General features: G+C 43.0%; 1 protein-coding gene across 3 annotated transcripts in view; it reads right to left on the bottom strand.

The window, feature by feature from the left end:
* LOC128691742 (inter alpha-trypsin inhibitor, heavy chain 4-like) overlaps positions 1–17,404 on the bottom strand; it is a 513,777-nt gene that overhangs the window by 80,332 nt on the left and 416,041 nt on the right. For all 3 annotated transcript variants that reach the window (XM_070081210.1, XM_070081216.1, XM_070081222.1), the window contains exon 4: positions 302–464. In XM_070081210.1, coding sequence (XP_069937311.1) covers positions 302–464 — 163 coding nt within the window. The remainder of the gene's footprint in view (positions 1–301; positions 465–17,404) is intronic.

Below are 17,404 nucleotides of genomic sequence, written 5' to 3'. Positions count from 1 at the left end.
CTTCAGTCTTGTACAGAGAAGAACGGTGGAAGTTGAGAAGTTCGAGGTAATCAGTCCATCAGCCTGGGGCTGATGTGTTTATTCCATCATTCTTGAGAAAAGTACTTCTCTCGAGACTGATAGACTGAGGGACTTATTACCTCAAACTCCTCATCTTCCACCGCTCTTCTCTGTATTGGAATGAAGAAGCCACTGACTGGCCAAATGTTTCCTCAGTAATGATTCCCAAACATTCCACAAGTGTCTCAGTCTTCAACTCGTTGTTTTTTAAAACCATTTTCATCACAGTTGAATAACTTACCAGCATCTCTAAACTCCACGCCGCCTGGTATTTTTTTGACTTTGAGGATGCTAATATCTCTAGTTTCGTGAATGGTGACATCGACCAACAAGTCCCGCACGGGGTAGCCAGGATGAACATTTATCTTGTGCGAATAGTCTCCTAGCCGACGTTCTAGCAGTTCCTGAAAGAGTGAATATGATAATGGTACACAATGCCGGCAGGTTGATAAGACAGATGTGCAACAGTTAGGTATCTTTATTTCTTGACCGGCGGAGTACAGATCTGTTCGACTTGTACTCCGCCGGTCAAGAGTACAGAGAATAAGGTAAACTCTCAGTGTAAACTTGCTGAAAGCTATCTTTCAGTATTGTTAAAATTGGTATAAAATACCGACAAGTTGAAGATTAAAACATGTGTGCAACAGCTGGGAATCTTTGCTAATAAAACGTTTCGCCTACACAGTAGGCTTCTTCAGTCAAATACAGAGGAAAATGGTGTAGTATTGAAATAAAGATGTAATCAGTCTATCAATCCTTTTTCTTCAAGGTTAATAGACTGATCACATCATTTTTATTTTACTACTATACCTGCTGCCTCTGTATTTGACTGAAGAAGTCTACTGTGTAGATGAACCGTTTCATCAACAAAGATACCCAACTGATGCACATGTATGTTAATCTTCAACTATCAGTAAATTTATTCTGAGAGACGTGTACCTTCCAGTGTAAATAACCTGAGAGATACGCATTTGAGTGTATATACGTTAAAAATATACACCTTCCAGAATATATACCCTGAGATACATATACACATTTTAGTGTGATAAATGGTTCTGAAAACCGACAAGTTGAAGATTGAGACACTTATGCAACAAAGATTTCCATATGCATCATCATGGGATCTTGATACAAGGAATTCTTCAATACCTGTCCAACCTTTGAACGAAGACCTACTTACACTAGTGGCAGGTTCCACTGTGATCCCGCCGTCTCCTGCTTCCACTCACCTGACTACAGTATATAAGCCACTTCTCTGGCCCTATGCTGTATTTTCTACAAGAATGATGGACTGAACACATTGATTCCAAGCTGAGGGACTGATTACCTGAAACTCCTCTCATTACCCATTTCTGCTTTGTATTGGACTGATGAAGCCACTGTGTGGCGGAACGTTTCTTCATTAAAGATTCCCATGTGTTGCACAAGTGTCTCAATCTTCAACATTTTAGTGTATACGCTCTGAGAAATATACACTTTTCATATTATTATTTTTATTAACACATCCACTGATTCCTAGCAAGGCAGGGTGACCCGAAAAAGAAAAACTTTCATCATCATTCACTCCATCACTGTCTTGCCAGAAGGGTGCTTTACACTACAGTTTTTAAACTGCAACATTAACACCCCTCCTTCAGAGTGCAGGCACTGTACTTCCCATCTCCAGGACTCAAGGCCGGCCTGCCGGTTTCCCTGAATCCCTTCATAAATGTTACTTTGCTCACACTCCAACAACACATCAAGTATTAAAAACCATTTGTCTCCATTCACTCCTATCAAATACGTTCACGCATGCTTGCTGAAAGTTCAAGCCACTCGCACAGAAAATCTTCTCTACCCTCTCCCTCCACCCTTTCCTAGGCCGACCCCTACCCTGCCTTCTCTCCGCTACTGATTTATACACTCTCTAAGTCATTCTGTTTCATTCCATACTCTCTACATGTCCGAACCACCTCAACAACCCTTTCTCAGCTCTCTGGACAACAGTTTTGGCAATCCTGCACCTCCTCCTAACTTCCAAACTACGAATTCTCTGCATTTTATTCACAATATTCACAATTTGTTCATAGTATATAAACTGAAATATACACTTTTCACGGTATACAAACAAATATACATTTTTCAGTGTATTTTAAGGGAAATATATACCATTCATTGTATATTTACAGAGATAAAAACAGTTTCAGTACATAAATACTAAATGTATGTTTGAGACACTTATGCAACATATGGGAATCTTTATTGAAGAAACGTTTCGCCACACAGTGGCTTCATCAGTCCAATACAAATCAGAAGGGTGTAAGGAGAGGAGGAGTTTGAGGTAATCAGTCCCTCAGCCTGGAGTCGATGTGTTCAGTCCATCAATCTTGTAGAAAGTACAGCATAGGGCCGAAGAAGTGGCTTATATACTATAGTCAGGTGAGGCGAAGCAGGAGGAGGTGGGGTCATAGTGGTACCATCCACTAGTCGAAGTAGGTCTTCGTCCGAATGTTGGACAAGGTTGAAGAATTCTTTGTATCAAGATCCCATGATGTTGCAGTGTCTGACAGATGTGATAAATGGTTGAAAACCGACAAGTTGAAGATTGAGACACTATTGCAACATATGGGAATCTTTATCTCCTTTACTTATTCTTATTTTCCATTTATACACAATCATATCTTCCGTAATTTTACGCCTTTCCAGAGATTGCAGATTCAGTGCCCTCACTCAATCCTTGTAGGAAAGATTTCTGATACATGGGATCAACTTTGTCCTCCTTCTCTGTATGTTTTCCAGCGCATTAATAGCCATTCTGTAATACGGTGACCAGAACTGCGGAGCATGATCTAAATGAGGTGTTAGCAAGGCTGTATAAATGTGAAGTATAATCTGAGGGCCCATATTATTTATACTACTTGATATAAAGCCAATGAGTAAATTAGCTTCATTATGAACATTTAAGCACTGTTGTCTAGGCTTTAGACTGATATTAACCAGAACTCCTAAATCCACACTGCGCGGTTTCCTATTCAGTATACGTTTTACATGCAAAATCTATGGTGGAAACACCTGCACTGGGTGGCCACACTATTTTGAATGAGAGGTACGAGTACATGGTAGAAAATTACTTTATGTGGCTGCCCAAACATATCTGGGAGTTACATGGCGAAAACATTCGAATTATATGGCTACCTTATCTGAGTTACATAGTGGGAGCAAGATCTAACTATACTTGCCTGTTATATTCCATAAGAACATAAGAACATAAGAAAGAAGGAACACTGCAACAGGCCTACTGACCCATGCGAAGCAAGTCCATGCCACCCCCCCGGCCTAGAACAATGACCACCTAGTCAGATCACTTCCACTTAAGGAAGTAGCAAGGCACCAGACCTGGTAGTCCAAGCAGTCAGGTCCAACTTACACCCACCCACACCCACTCATGTATTTATCCAACCTATTTTTAAAACTACACAACGTCTTAGCGTCTATGACGGTACTCGGGAGTTTGTTCCACTCATCCACAACTCTATTACCCATCAGAGAGTGGATTTTACACATGAGGAAATCTAAGTTTGGAGACTTCAGTAAGGCGAAGTGGAATGTGGAGATCGTTAAGTATCCAACTATGGGTTCAGTAGCTACGGCAACTTTAAAGGTTTCCTTCCAGCAGTGCTGGAGTTACTAGACAGGTGGTGGTGGGGGAGCGGCCAAATACTGCAGCCGAGCACCAACCCACAGGCAGACTTACCGTGGCTTGGCCGGGATTGCCTTTATTTTCATGAGCAAGCGCTAAATCTTTAGGAGTCATGTAAAACCTGGGGAATGTGAGGTAATCAGATGTGATCAGAGGTTAGGGAAGGCAGCTCAGATTTCTTGGATTAAGAGCACTAGCATCAAAGCAGTCTCTGCCTCCTTACTTTCCTTTAAGGGGTAGTCACCAGCATACTTAAGTGCTCTAGAATATTTTTGCTGCTCTTCCATCTTTTATCCTGTTATATCACAGACTAAGTAAGATCCCTGGTCAGCTTACCAGGAGCGACACCTACATTTTCAATCTTGTGTACAGACGACAACAGAAAAACCACTAAAGCTGACACGACACAGCAGCATGGGGGTACTCCACCTCCCAGGACAAGGGTCTTTCCGGCTGAGGTGGGCTGGACGGGTCGAACACTCAAGGTGCGATGCTCTTACACTGGGAGTATCACAAATTAAAGATTTATTTTTCTGACTGGCTGCCCTCTCTTAGTAAATAATAACATTGCAACGATGGATGCAGCTCAGCACTAACTTGACTCCAGTGCTTTTTGGAGGTGCATCTTCTGGTGCCGTGAAGCCATTGCTGACACAGCATCCCTGGTGATATGTTTCATACAGGGCGACGTAATAGTGCCCAGCTGGACAAAAATCTGATCACGATAGCCATGAAATCTGTCTATTAGTGGTAATAAAAAATCAGTTATTTGAAATTGTATTTTTTACTGTACTGTGTACGACAATTTTATGAAGAAATTGTAAAATATGGGATGACTAATATTCCTTTCTAGTGGTATAACATTGTTTAGTTGGGTCTGACAAAGACCCAGTGTGGCCTCTGTGTTATGCGCTACCGCTCATGGGATGAACCGCGAGTGCACAATAAGCTAGTCGCTTAGGTGACACAGCTAACCTGTCCATTCAATGCTGGTATATATCAAGTTGTTGTAGACGAATTAGCAGTCCACAAAATATTTGTTTGCATAATGGGTAGCACTTTGTGTTGACTTTCAGAAGTGATTTTAACACTATATAACTTGAGACTGTCTTATCAAGACTGTATCTGTAACTTTATTGGAGTTAATGCCATGTAACCTACATCATTTTTCCTATTAGGCAGTCTTTGTTGCCTTATTTTTTTTAGTTCTTGTGAACATAATTATTTCTACGCATGGTGAATACATGTTCCTTATCTTCCGTTTTATTTTTCTTCTGGTCTGCAGGATCAGCTAATAGTCTTGATTTATTATGCCTTTATGTGTACAGGGGTGGATAAAGCAAGTTGCTGCTACTAGCTACGGTGTGAGGGTGGAAGGGAAGGTACATGGGAGGCAGAATGATCACTAGACCGCCCTTCCATAAATGTCTGTCCAGGGTACCAACTGAACAATATAAAAGTCATACCTTATTCCTACAGCTTCAGCGACGCTGAAGGAGCGATGTGAGCAACACTTGGTAATGCTCTTGCACTAATGTCTACTCACACTTTCTGCCTCAGGACATAAAGGCGCGAGAATCCTGACTAATACGATTTGGAAGCAGGCGGCATTATACACATGTGTCACTGAGACATTAAATGCCAGTGACATTACTATACATTATCACTTTCCACTCTCAGTCGGGATCAAAAAATCGCGCCATAGACTACAAGATGATAAGGCTTCAAACCTATGGCTCGTTAACCAAAAACAGGCGTTCATTTGCTGCATGAGATCAGAAGATAGAGCAGGTGACATTTCTTACGCTCCTTGGGCCCTGAGGGTCACACAGAGGTGCACTCTATCAGAACCACGCACGGAGTCACTCAGACCACTGATGTTGTAATAAGCTGTTGCAAAATCTACAGCTGTTCAAGCTTCAGAAGGACTTACGAGTCTTAGTAATATTCCCCCAATCTACGATTAAGTGACTACTGTCGTACAGTAGAGCAAATTAACTCCTAATAAATGGATGTGTTCCTGTATACACCCTGTGGACTGAAGGATCACAGCCACAACAGTGTAGGATAAAGAGGATCAGGGGGGCCCAGTGTTCTAAATGAGGCACATTCAGGCAGACAGGACCTCCGATGCTCCCGGAGCGACAGAGGACCTCTAAGCACGTTACCTGGCATTACATTCAAAGGCTGTTCACAGTGTGGGAGTCTCCTGCTCACACAGGGATTATCTCAGTCTACCTCAGATGTATGGAAGAATTTCTGCAATACACATACAAGCCAGCATAAACCCTCACACATGGTAACTATTCTAACTTGAAAGATGTTTTTGTTTGTGGAAGGTATTGTAGACACTATGAATTCAGAAATTGTTTTCTTGTAATCCCCAGCTGGTAATATAGAGGAATAACGGTAGCTGCTTTTATGTGTGAATTTCATTTATGTTGGTAAATATGTATAAGATGATAGTAGGAGAGGTGAACATATGACGAGATAAGGAATTAGACACATGTGCAATATCTGGGTATCTTTACAGTAGACATTTTGCAATTCAGTGGCTTTATCAATACAAATTCAATGACATAGTTGAATGACAGGAGAACTATATGCAAAAGATGAAGTAATCAGCTCCTGACCTGAGGGTTTACAGACCTTGAAAAAGCTCATTGTGTGGGCGAAACGTAGTCAATACAGGACCATATTATACTGCATTTGTGTCTTTTTTCCACCTTATATAGTAGTTGATGTTTTTCTTCGTGTAATATGTGACTTTAATTCGGGATCACTTTTTCACTGCGAGAAATGGGCAGACAACAGCCTGGACGACTCCTATCATTGTTTCTCAGGAAAGATACACCGGGATAGAGGGTTACGACACGGCGGGGGCGGGGAAGAGCTCGTTGATAGCCTGTTCCTAACTACATTTCAGTTACAGGTCCCCTGTTTTATTTTGCCTCCGGTGCTCCAAACTTTTCATCCCTGGCATTGCAAACTTTTCACCCCTGGCATTGCAAACTTTTCACCCCTGACATTGCAAACTTTTCACCCCTGGCACTCCAAACTTTTCACCCCTAGCACTATAAACTTTTCATCCCCAGCACTACCAACTTTTCATCCATGGGACTCTAAACTTTTTACCGCTGACATTTCAAACCTTTCACCTCTGGCACTCCAAACGTTTTACCCCACTTCAAAATTCTTACCCTTATGACGAATACAGGCACTGTTATGAATACAGGCACTGTTACGAATACAGGCACTGTTATGAATACAGGTGCAGCGCTGTATAGCCCTTGTGGCTTAGCGCTTCATTTTGATTATAATAAGATTATGAATACAGGCACTGTTACGAGTACAGGCACGACATAGCCGACAAACTGTGGAATAAAGACACAGATACAACACAGCTCATGTTTAAACAGGAGAGACATTTCGCCCACTAGGAGCTCTCATCAACTAAATACAGAGAGAGGAGACAAGCACAGAATATAAATATAGATCACAAGCAATTCATATACCTGGACAGAAACACAGCCAGGAGCTGCGAACCGACCCCTGCAACCACAAACAAGTAAGTACAACCAATAAAGTTGTCCTTTCATCCACACTGTCTGTGGCAATAAAATTTCCACCTCTATTAACAGAAAACAGACGGGAAAAAGAAAGTGAGATAGGCTGGGCAACAATCTTCTTGTTCTGTAATGATTGCAGTTTACTCTTTTATTAATACTCTGTATGCTACGTAAGAGTACCGATGAGCTTGTTTGTTGAGCATTGGGGTCTTCAGGTACCTGGTGGTGACAGGTGGTGCTTGAGCGTGCCTCACCTGGCACTCTTAACTTTCTTTACCCTTGGTACTCCAAACTTTCCTGTTACAGCCCCTCAATAACAAGGTTTCCCACTTCAGTATTTAATTTCCCGTAACAATTATTCTTTGAATTGGTTTAAAACGCCCTAGGCATTAAGTTAGTATATTGTAGATACACACACATACACACACACACACACACACACACACACACACACACACACACACATACACCACACACATACACACATACACCACACACACACACACACACACAAACACACACACACACACACACACACACACACACACACACACACACACACACACACACACACACACACACACACACACACACACGTGAAGCAGTATCGCTGAATAGTGCTCCCAGGATTTAGCGTTCTAGTGGCTGTCCTAAGATATTATTAGCGGTCATCGTACGTGAGTGAATCAGTGAACATACCTACAAGAGTGTAATAGCTTTCAAGAGTGCGAATAATGTGATAGGATCAAGAATTTTACAATTTAAATTTGAATGAAATTTGAGTGAGGGAGGGTAGCAGTCAGCTGATCAGGCTACTGGCCGCAGTGTTGACACAAAATATCCAAACAGTTAATTGGGTTAACGGTGTGATCTGAAATATTAACAAATACATATGTTAGTTGGTTATAACAGCAGTGTAGTGATAAGGTCATAAAAGAGTGATTAAGTAAATACTGAAAGTAAGAAAAAATTAGTCAATCCCCAGCTGTTGGTGTTGTGAAGGTAGCTAACATCATCAGACTTTTTATGACCATAATACTGTACTAAAGAAAAAAGAGGGAATACCAAGTCTTAAAAGAAAAAGAAAATAAAAACTTGAATGCATGATAAAGTTTCTGAAGGAGTTACAAAATTGAAGGAGTTGATAGCAGCCGACCAGCAGGAACCTCCATTGTTGTGCAGACGACATCACTTGCCTATCTGTGGTTAATTTTGGTTAGTGTCTAAAGTCTCAGTGTCTCGCCCTGCTGGTTGTATGCTATACCATCACTCTCTCCCTATTTCAGTACCAGGAGATAGATAGTGGTAACCCTGATAATGTTTAGTAAATTATCTAAATATCTCCAGGTAAACTCCAGAAGAGTTGTGTAGCCTAGTGACCCCCCCCTCTGACAGCGACAAGCTAGTAAACAAGTACGCACTTACAAACACACGTGTTCACCAGTAATTAATATTATAATAAACATTAGTATATATTAAGGAATTGAGTGAGAAAAAATAATCCTATAATCTTCAAAAAGTAAAGTAGCCTAGTGTGCGAAGATCTGGGCCGGGAGAGTACCGGTGAACCAACAACAATAAAGATCTGGGCTGGGAGAGTACCGGTGAACCAACAACAACGAAGATCTGGGCCGGGAGAGTACCGGTGAACCAACAACAATAAAGATCTGGGCTGGGAGAGTACCGGTGAACCAACAACAACGAAGATCTGGGCCGGGAGAGTACCGGTGAACCAACAACAATAACAAATAGAGTTAACCTGACCCCCCCTCTTTTTCAAAGAACGACAAGTTAGTAAACACACATACATATATAGTATATATTAGTGTATATTAATAAGGAATTGATTTTAAAAAAAATTTATAATCTTCAAAAGAGTAGCGTAGCCTAGTGTGAGCACGCACACCCATACACACCCACACACACCCACACACACACCACACATACACACACACACACACACACACACACACACACACACACAACACACACACATAACACACACACATGCAACACACACACAACACACACACACACACACACACACACATTGCCAGACTCACACATACACTCCCCCCCTCCCCCACCGACATCTCACTCCTTCACCTGATCCCTCCCCTCCCTCTTTCACTCTCCCCCTCCCCACCTCTCCCTCCTTCCCCCTCTCCCTCTCCCACTCACCCACTTGCTTCACTCACCTTCCCACTCCCCCTCCACACTACTCTCCCACATAGCCACAGTTCCTCCTCTACCTCCCCCCCCCACACTCTGACATACACAATACTAACCTAACATACAGAATTACATAGGTTTCCCACTCTGAGGCAATCAGGATAAAACAAAAATGGGTTGCCAGAGAGCAACAAGAAAAACCAAGGGACAGGAGGAGGAAACTGCAAGGGAAGATTGGGCAGCAGAGCTCACAAAAAGGGAACATGAATGAGAAAAGAAACTAGAAGAACTTAGCATGAGAATGGAAGAGAGGATAGACATGGAAAGCAGGAAGTGCGAGGTGCAAGTCAAAGCAGCAGAGGCCAGGATACAGAGTTTAGAAGAGGAACTGAAAAATCTGAAACAGCCTAAAGAACTAAAGAACATTTTGGGATCGACAACAGAGACTGCTACCTCAGTCACAAATAAGGGGACTGTAGAGAAAGAAGGAGCAAAACTGCATGTAGAAGCTCAATCAGTGGAGACTGTAGTAAATGAAAGAGCTAAGCTATATGTGGAGGCCCTAACAGACCACAGCAGAGCCCAGGGAAAGCCGAGAAGGGAAAATGACAGGCCACTGAGCCCAAGTACATTAGCTAGTGAAACTGAAGGAAAGCTGCAATGGAGGAAATCAAATTGAATGAGGGGATACACAGGGATATGCAGTGGGAGCATGAAAGGGTGAGGCCAGTCTTTGTGTATGGGCTCCAGGAAGTTGAAAGGGAAACATATGAAGCAAGAAAACAAGGGGAAAAAAGCAATTGAAAGCATCATGAAAGCAATAGGAGAAGACGACATGACCCAGCTGGAAAATTTTCGGAGAATAGGGGGGTTTGTAAAAAAAGGAACCCGGCCAGTGAAAGTGACCTTCAAGGCAGAATCGACTCAGAACAGGATCCTGCAGGAGAAAGCACGATTAAGGGACATGCCAGCATACAGGAAGGTGTATCTCGACCGCGACAGAACACAAGCAGAAAGGAAGAAACAGAGAGAGATGGTACAAAGGCGAAAGGAGGAAAGAGAAGGGATGGAGAAGACAGACAGGAGATCACAGACACAGGAAGATCAAATACAGCCTCCCTCACAACTTCCTATAGTAGCCTCTCAACCAGGTCAACCCCAGTGCAATCAAACACTCTAAACCAAAACACCCATGCCACATCCAATGCCCCCACCCACTGCATTACAAACTCCACCCCCACAGCAACCACCCATAGTTCCTTATCAGGTCTCCCACTTCCCCAACCCCAATACACCTCCCATACCAAAATCTTAGAAAAGAAGTTGAAGGTGTGGTATACAAATGCAGATGGAATAACAAATAAGTATGAGGAGTGGCACGAAAGAATCAAGGAGACAAAACTCACCAGAATAATAACAGATTCAATCTTTCCATCCGGATATCAAATCCTCAGGAAAGACAGAGGGAGGAGAGGGGGAGGAGGAGTTGCACTGCTCATTAAAAACCAGTGGGGGTTTGAGAAAATGGAAGGAATGGATGGCACGGGCGAAAGGGGCTACTTAGTAGGAACAATCCAGTCTGAGGGACATAAGGTGATAATTGCAGTAATGTACAACCCACCACAGAACTGCAGGAGGCCAAGAGAAGAATACGATGAGAGCAACAGAGCAATGGTCGACACACTAGCCGAGGTGGCCAGGAGAGCACACATGGGGGGAGCAAAGTTACTAGTTATGGGTGATTTCAATCACAAGGAGATTGACTGGGAAAACCTGAAGCCCCATGGGGGTCCTGAAACATGGAGAGCCAAGATGATGGATGTGGTACTGGAAAACCTCATGCATCAACATGTTAGAGACACTACCAGAGAGAGAGGAGAGGATGAACCAGCAAGACTGGACCTTGTATTCACCTTTAGTAGTTCTGACATCGAGGATATCATGTATGAAAGGCCCCTGGGAGCTAGTGATCATGTGGTTCTGTGCTTCGACTACATAGTTGAGCTCCAAGTGGAGAGAGCAGCAGGAATAGGCTGGGAAAAACCAAACTACAAAAGGGGGAACTACTCAGGCTTGAGGAACGTCTTTCAAGACATTCAGTGGGAGAGGGAACTGACAGGAAAATCAGTACAAGAAATGATGGACTATGTGGCAACAAAATGCAAGGAGGCAGAGGAAAGGTTTGTTCCCAAGGGAAACAGAAATAATGGGAAGAACAGAATGAGTCCTTGGTTCACCCAAAGGTGTAGGGAAGCAAAAACTAGGTGTACTAGAGAATGGAAAAGGTACAGAAGAAAGAGAACTCAGGAAAATAAAGAGATTAGCCGAAGAGTCAGAAACGAATATGCACAGATAAGAAGGGAGGCTCAGCGGCAATACGAAAATGACATAGCATCGAAAGTCAAGACTGACCCGAAGCTGTTGTACAGCCACATCAGGAGGAAAACAACATTCAAGGACCAGGTAATCAGACTGAGGAAGGGTGATGAGGAATTTACAAGAAACGACCGGAAGGTATGTCAGGAGCTCAACACAAGATTTAAATAAGTATTTACAGTGGAAACCAGTAGAACTCCAGGAAATCAGAGCAGGGGGGTGCACCAGCAAGTGCTGGATGAGGTACATATAACCAAGGAGGAGGTGAAGAAGCTGCTATGCGAACTTGACACCTCAAAGGCGGTGGGACCAGACAACATCTCTCCGTGGGTCCTTAAAGAAGGAGCAGAGACATTGTGTGTACCATTAACGAAGATCTTCAACACATCATTTGAAACTGGGCAACTCCCTGAGGTATGGAAGATGGCAAATGTAGTCCCAATTTTTAAAAAGGGAGACAGACATGAGGCACTAAACTACAGACCTGTATCAGTAACGTGTATAGTATGCAAGGTCATGGAGAAGATCATCAGGAGGAGAGTGGTGGAGCACCTGGAAAGAAACAAGTGTATAATTGACAACCAGCATGGTTTCAGGGAGGGAAAATCCTGTGTTACAAACCTATTAGAGTTTTATGACAAGGTGACAGAAGTAAGACAAGAGAGAGAGGGGTGGATCGACTGCATTTTTTTGGACTGCAAGAAGGCCTTCGACACAGTTCCTCACAAGAGGTTACTGCAAAAGCTAGAGGATCAGGCACACATAACAGGAAAGGCACTGCAATGGATAAGAGAATACCTTACAGGGAGGCAACAACGAGTCATGGTACGTGATGAGGTGTCAAAGTGGGCGCCTGTGACAAGCGGGGTTCCACAGGGGTCAGTCCTAGGACCTGTGCTGTTCTTGGTACGTGAATGACATAACGGAAGGGATAGACTCAGAAGTGTCCTTGTTTGCGGACGATGTGAAGTTAATGAGAAGAATCAAATCGGATGAGGATCAGGCAGGACTACAAAGAGACCTGGACAGGCTACAAGCCTGGTCCAGCAACTGGCTCCTTGAGTTTAACCCCGCCAAATGCAAAGTCATGAAGATTGGGGAAGGGCAAAGAAGACCGCAGACACAATATAGTTTAGATGGCCAAAGACTGCAAACCTCACTCAAGGAAAAAGATCTGGGGGTGAGTATAACACCGAGCATATCTCCTGAGGCGCACATCAATCAGATAACTGCTGCAGCATACGGGCGCCTGGCAAACCTACGGATAGCGTTCCGATACCTCAGTAAGGAGTCGTTCAAGACTCTGTATACCATTTACGTGAGGCTCATACTGGAGTATGCAGCACCAGTTTGGAATCCACACCTAGTCAAGCACGTCAAGAAATTAGAGAAAGTGCAAAGGTTTGCAACAAGACTAGTCCCAGAGCTACGGGGATTGTCCTACGAAGAAAGGTTGAGGGAAATCGGCCTGATGACACTGGAGGCCAGGAGGGTCAGGGGAGACATGATAACGACATATAAAATACTGCGCAGAATAGACGAGGTGGACAAAGACGGGATGTTCCAGAGATGGGACACAGACACAAGAGGTCACAATTGGAAGTTGAAGACTCAGATGAATCAAAGGGATGTTAGGAAGTATTTCTTCAGTCATAGAGTAGTCAGGCCATGGAATAGCCTAGAAAGTGTAGTAGTGGAGGCGGGAACCATACATAGTTTTAAGGCGAGGTATGATAAAGCTCATGGAGCAGGGAGAGAGAGGACCTAGTAGCAATCAGTGAAGAGGCGGGGCCAGGAGCTATGAATCGACCCCTGCAACCACAAATAGGTGAGTACAAATAAGTGAGTACACTCTCTTTCCAGGGAAAGGCGTACAGCAGTAAATGGGAAGAGGGCGGTATGGGGTGAAGTAGAGAAGGGACAATGAGTGTAAAGGCATGGAAAAGGGGAAGGAAAGGGAACCGAAGAGAATGAGTAAGAGTACAGGGAGATATTCTTGGAAAGAGGAGAGGCAAGAATAATAATTAGAGAGACAGAAGGAAGAGAAGGGAGAGGAGGAGGAGAGGGTTGAGGCGAGGGAGGGAGCACCTTCCCCATCACCCCCATGCAACCTAATTATCAACCTCCATTGATTGATGCAGCCCCTACCTCAACCCCTCCCCATCAAGACGCCAATCATCCCCTCCCTACCCCACGTCATTAATCCCCCTCTCCACGAGCTCCCCTTCCCCCTGGCCATTCATCGTCCCCTCCCCTCACGCTTTTTATGCCCCCTTTCTTCTCCTCCTTAAGTTCACCCTCCCCTTCCTCTCGATCCATTCATCTCTCTCTCCACATCATTCAGCTACCCTTCCCCTCCCTCCCTCCCCCCTCCCTCCCTCCCCCCTCCCTCTCTCCCTCCCTCCCTCCCTCCCTGTGATATACCAGTAACCGATTTTGAGAGCTTTTCCACTCTACCAGCCAAGCTTCCTTGCTGAATGACTTCAATCAGGCTGTCGCTGTCAGCGGGCCAGCTGGTCCACATAGCCATCACAGCCTGGTTGATCTGGTGCTTTGGGGAGGGAGTGATCCAGTTTCCTCTTAAAGACTTCTGCAGGTACTCAGGCAAAATTTCTGATACGTGCTGGAAACAGCAGACATCAGGAATACACTGCTTCTCAGCGGATTTATTTTACACTTTCTCTCATATCTCTCACTACAACAGGTTATGATACTATATTGATTTGGGACTTGGTCTTACAATATATTCCAGAATCATTGAGGATGTTGGAATTGTTTTTTCCCAGCTTGTATTTCTTTTCTCCCAACTGCTGTCGATATGTATTTTTATTTTTCCGTTCCGAGTCTGTGGCTGCTGTTTCTATCTTTTGTATACATTTAACTTTACCCTTAAAAATGGCAACGCCTGTGCCTTTTAATGCCTCTTGCTTGGAAAAATGAACAGTGTAGTTCTCAAGATATTCTTTCCTTAAGTAAGTGTTTACGCATTTCAGGATGGTAGAAATTATGTCTTAATTGTATCATCATTTTAACTTTGTTAAAATGTTGGCATTTTGTTAATATTTTAACTTTGTTTAAATGTTGGATGTGGGCAGTTATACTTTTCCTACATCTGAAATTTTCCCTTTTCGCTGTCTATATCCTCTTCCCCATTTTTTTTAATCTTGCCTCTGGAGACGAGAGAAAACCGAGGGACTGGGAAGGTGAGGAGAGTAAAGGGAAAAAGAGATGTGAAAATAGATCAGTATAAATGAAGACCGGATGGGGAAAAGTCGAAAATTGACGATGGGGAAGGAAGACAGAGGATATCAGCAAGTAGAATATTTTTGGCATATTAGGTTTAACACCGATCGACTACACGAGGGTCAGTAAGGTTGTATTTTATTTACACCACCACCAGTTAGGGAAGTGCTGATCCCTATTGCAAGAAGTAAACTCGGTACACACACAACGGAAGGTACACTCCTTGGTGTATAGTACAGTGCTTCTCTGAGTGCATACATTCTCAGGGTTATGAAGGAATGCAATAAGAAATTTAGTTAATTGTCATCTAGTCTCTTCAACAAATTACTACAAATAGGTATCGTGCCAGATGAGTAGAAAATGGCAAATGTAATACCTATGTCAAATCAGAAGACAGGTCCTTAGCTTCAAACTATAAACCAATCAACCAAACTTTATATGTAGAAAAGTTGATGGCATCAATAACTGCGGATGAAATTCGAATATTAGCATGGTTTTGCGACGGGGGCGTTCGTGTCTTACAAATATAATAACTTTTTTTTCCTAAGTTATTTTAAGTTGAAAACCAAGATGAGGAATACGATATTGTTTGATATTGTGTATACTGGTTTGAGAGAACAACATAAAACACTATAGAAGAAAGTAGCAGCACACGAAATAGGACGATAAATAATCTCCTGGATCGAGGCGTGGTTGACCGACAGACAACAGAGTTGCATAAATGGGTAGAAATCAGAATGGAGGCTCGTTACCGGTGGTGTTCCACTGGGGTCAGTGTTGGTACCTTCATTGTTCACAATATACATAACCGACATAGATGATAGAATATATAGGGATGTAAGTGAGTGTTATGGGGCTATAGGACCCAACATGTATTTATAAGTAACAGTTACTCTGGAATACCTAATTATATTGAATTGATGGGGACTTTGCTCTAAATGTCAGAAGGACTGATCAACCTTATGACTGAGGCAGCTGGGTCAAGCCTATTTTTCTCAATATAATAGGTTATACTATAGACACATAAACACACAATTTAAATAAGTAGTTTATAAAGTTGTATTTCCTTTTGTAAAAGTAAAATTAAGGTGTGGTAGAATTGTGGTAACTGGAGAATTGTGCTTGGCAAATAAGTAGTTTATAAAGTTGTATTTCCTTTTGTAAAAGTAAAATTAAGGTGTGGTAGAATTGTGGTAACTGGAGAATTGTGCTTTGCAACAGTCTTTTGTTTTGGTGGGAGGAGCTTAGCCTCTTTCTCTCTCTCCCTCGCACTGACTCGCTCTCTCGGTGGCTGGCCTTCAACCTGGCAGGATCTCTGGGTCCTTCTTCTCCCAAACTTTGGGGCCTGGTTGCCCCCATACTAGTGGTTCTTCACTGTCTAACAGGCCCATAACATTATTCCCTAATAAGAGGTCGACCCCTTCGAAGGGAATTTCATCTGAGATACCTACAGGGAGATAGCCAACTTGGTATGCAGATTCTACCCATAATTTGTGTACTGGTGTCCTTATGGTTGAACCCGTAATACCCTTCAATAATACATCTACTCCAGTATAGGTATCCTTAGACATTGGCAACACTCCAGCACGTAGCAAGGAGTAGGTGCTACATCCATCTCTCAAGGACACTATATTCTCAACCCTACCCACATCCTTATGCAAAGCAACTGTGGACTTACTAGAAAATACCTGCATCCTGGGGTCTAGACCCAAAGGTACCTCCTCACCTTGCTTTGAAGACCAAATACAGGCAACTGGATGTGTGTCTGCAGTTAGAGTCCTCTGGGGTGGTTCCTCCCTTTCCTGATCTCGCTGCCTTGACCAGCAAAACTTTTGTGTGTGTCCAGTTTTGTTACAGTAGTAACAGGCATAGCTCTTAAAGGTATTTTTACCATTTGGTGTAGGACTGGTACTGTTTACTCGAGGACCTGAAATATTATCTGATTGTCTAGGTAAACTTTGAGCTCCAGCTGACTTACCTTTTCTTTCTATTTTAGAGGGTGCCTCAGCCTTCATTTGTCCCTGAAAATTCTTGTCCCATTTACCTTTATGACCATAGGACTTGGAATAAGGTTTAGAACGAGTGGGGAAATTTTCAGAAGGAGCATAACTGTTTTTACTTACCAATTCCCTGCGAGCCAAGAATCGGTCACCTAGATCCAGTGCTTCAGAAAGATTATCTGGGTTTTTGTCCTCTAAATATTCTCTGAGGTCAACAGGGATTGTATTGTACAATTCCTCATGAACCATCAGATCTACTAATTTGTTATAGTCTTTATTAACTCCTTTAGAACAAACCCATTTCT

Source organism: Cherax quadricarinatus, chromosome 6, assembly GCF_038502225.1.
Source record: "Cherax quadricarinatus isolate ZL_2023a chromosome 6, ASM3850222v1, whole genome shotgun sequence".
Taxonomy (NCBI): domain Eukaryota; kingdom Metazoa; phylum Arthropoda; class Malacostraca; order Decapoda; family Parastacidae; genus Cherax; species Cherax quadricarinatus.
The sequence above is the reverse complement of the archived record's forward strand: the minus strand, read 5'-3'. Positions and strand labels throughout refer to the sequence as shown.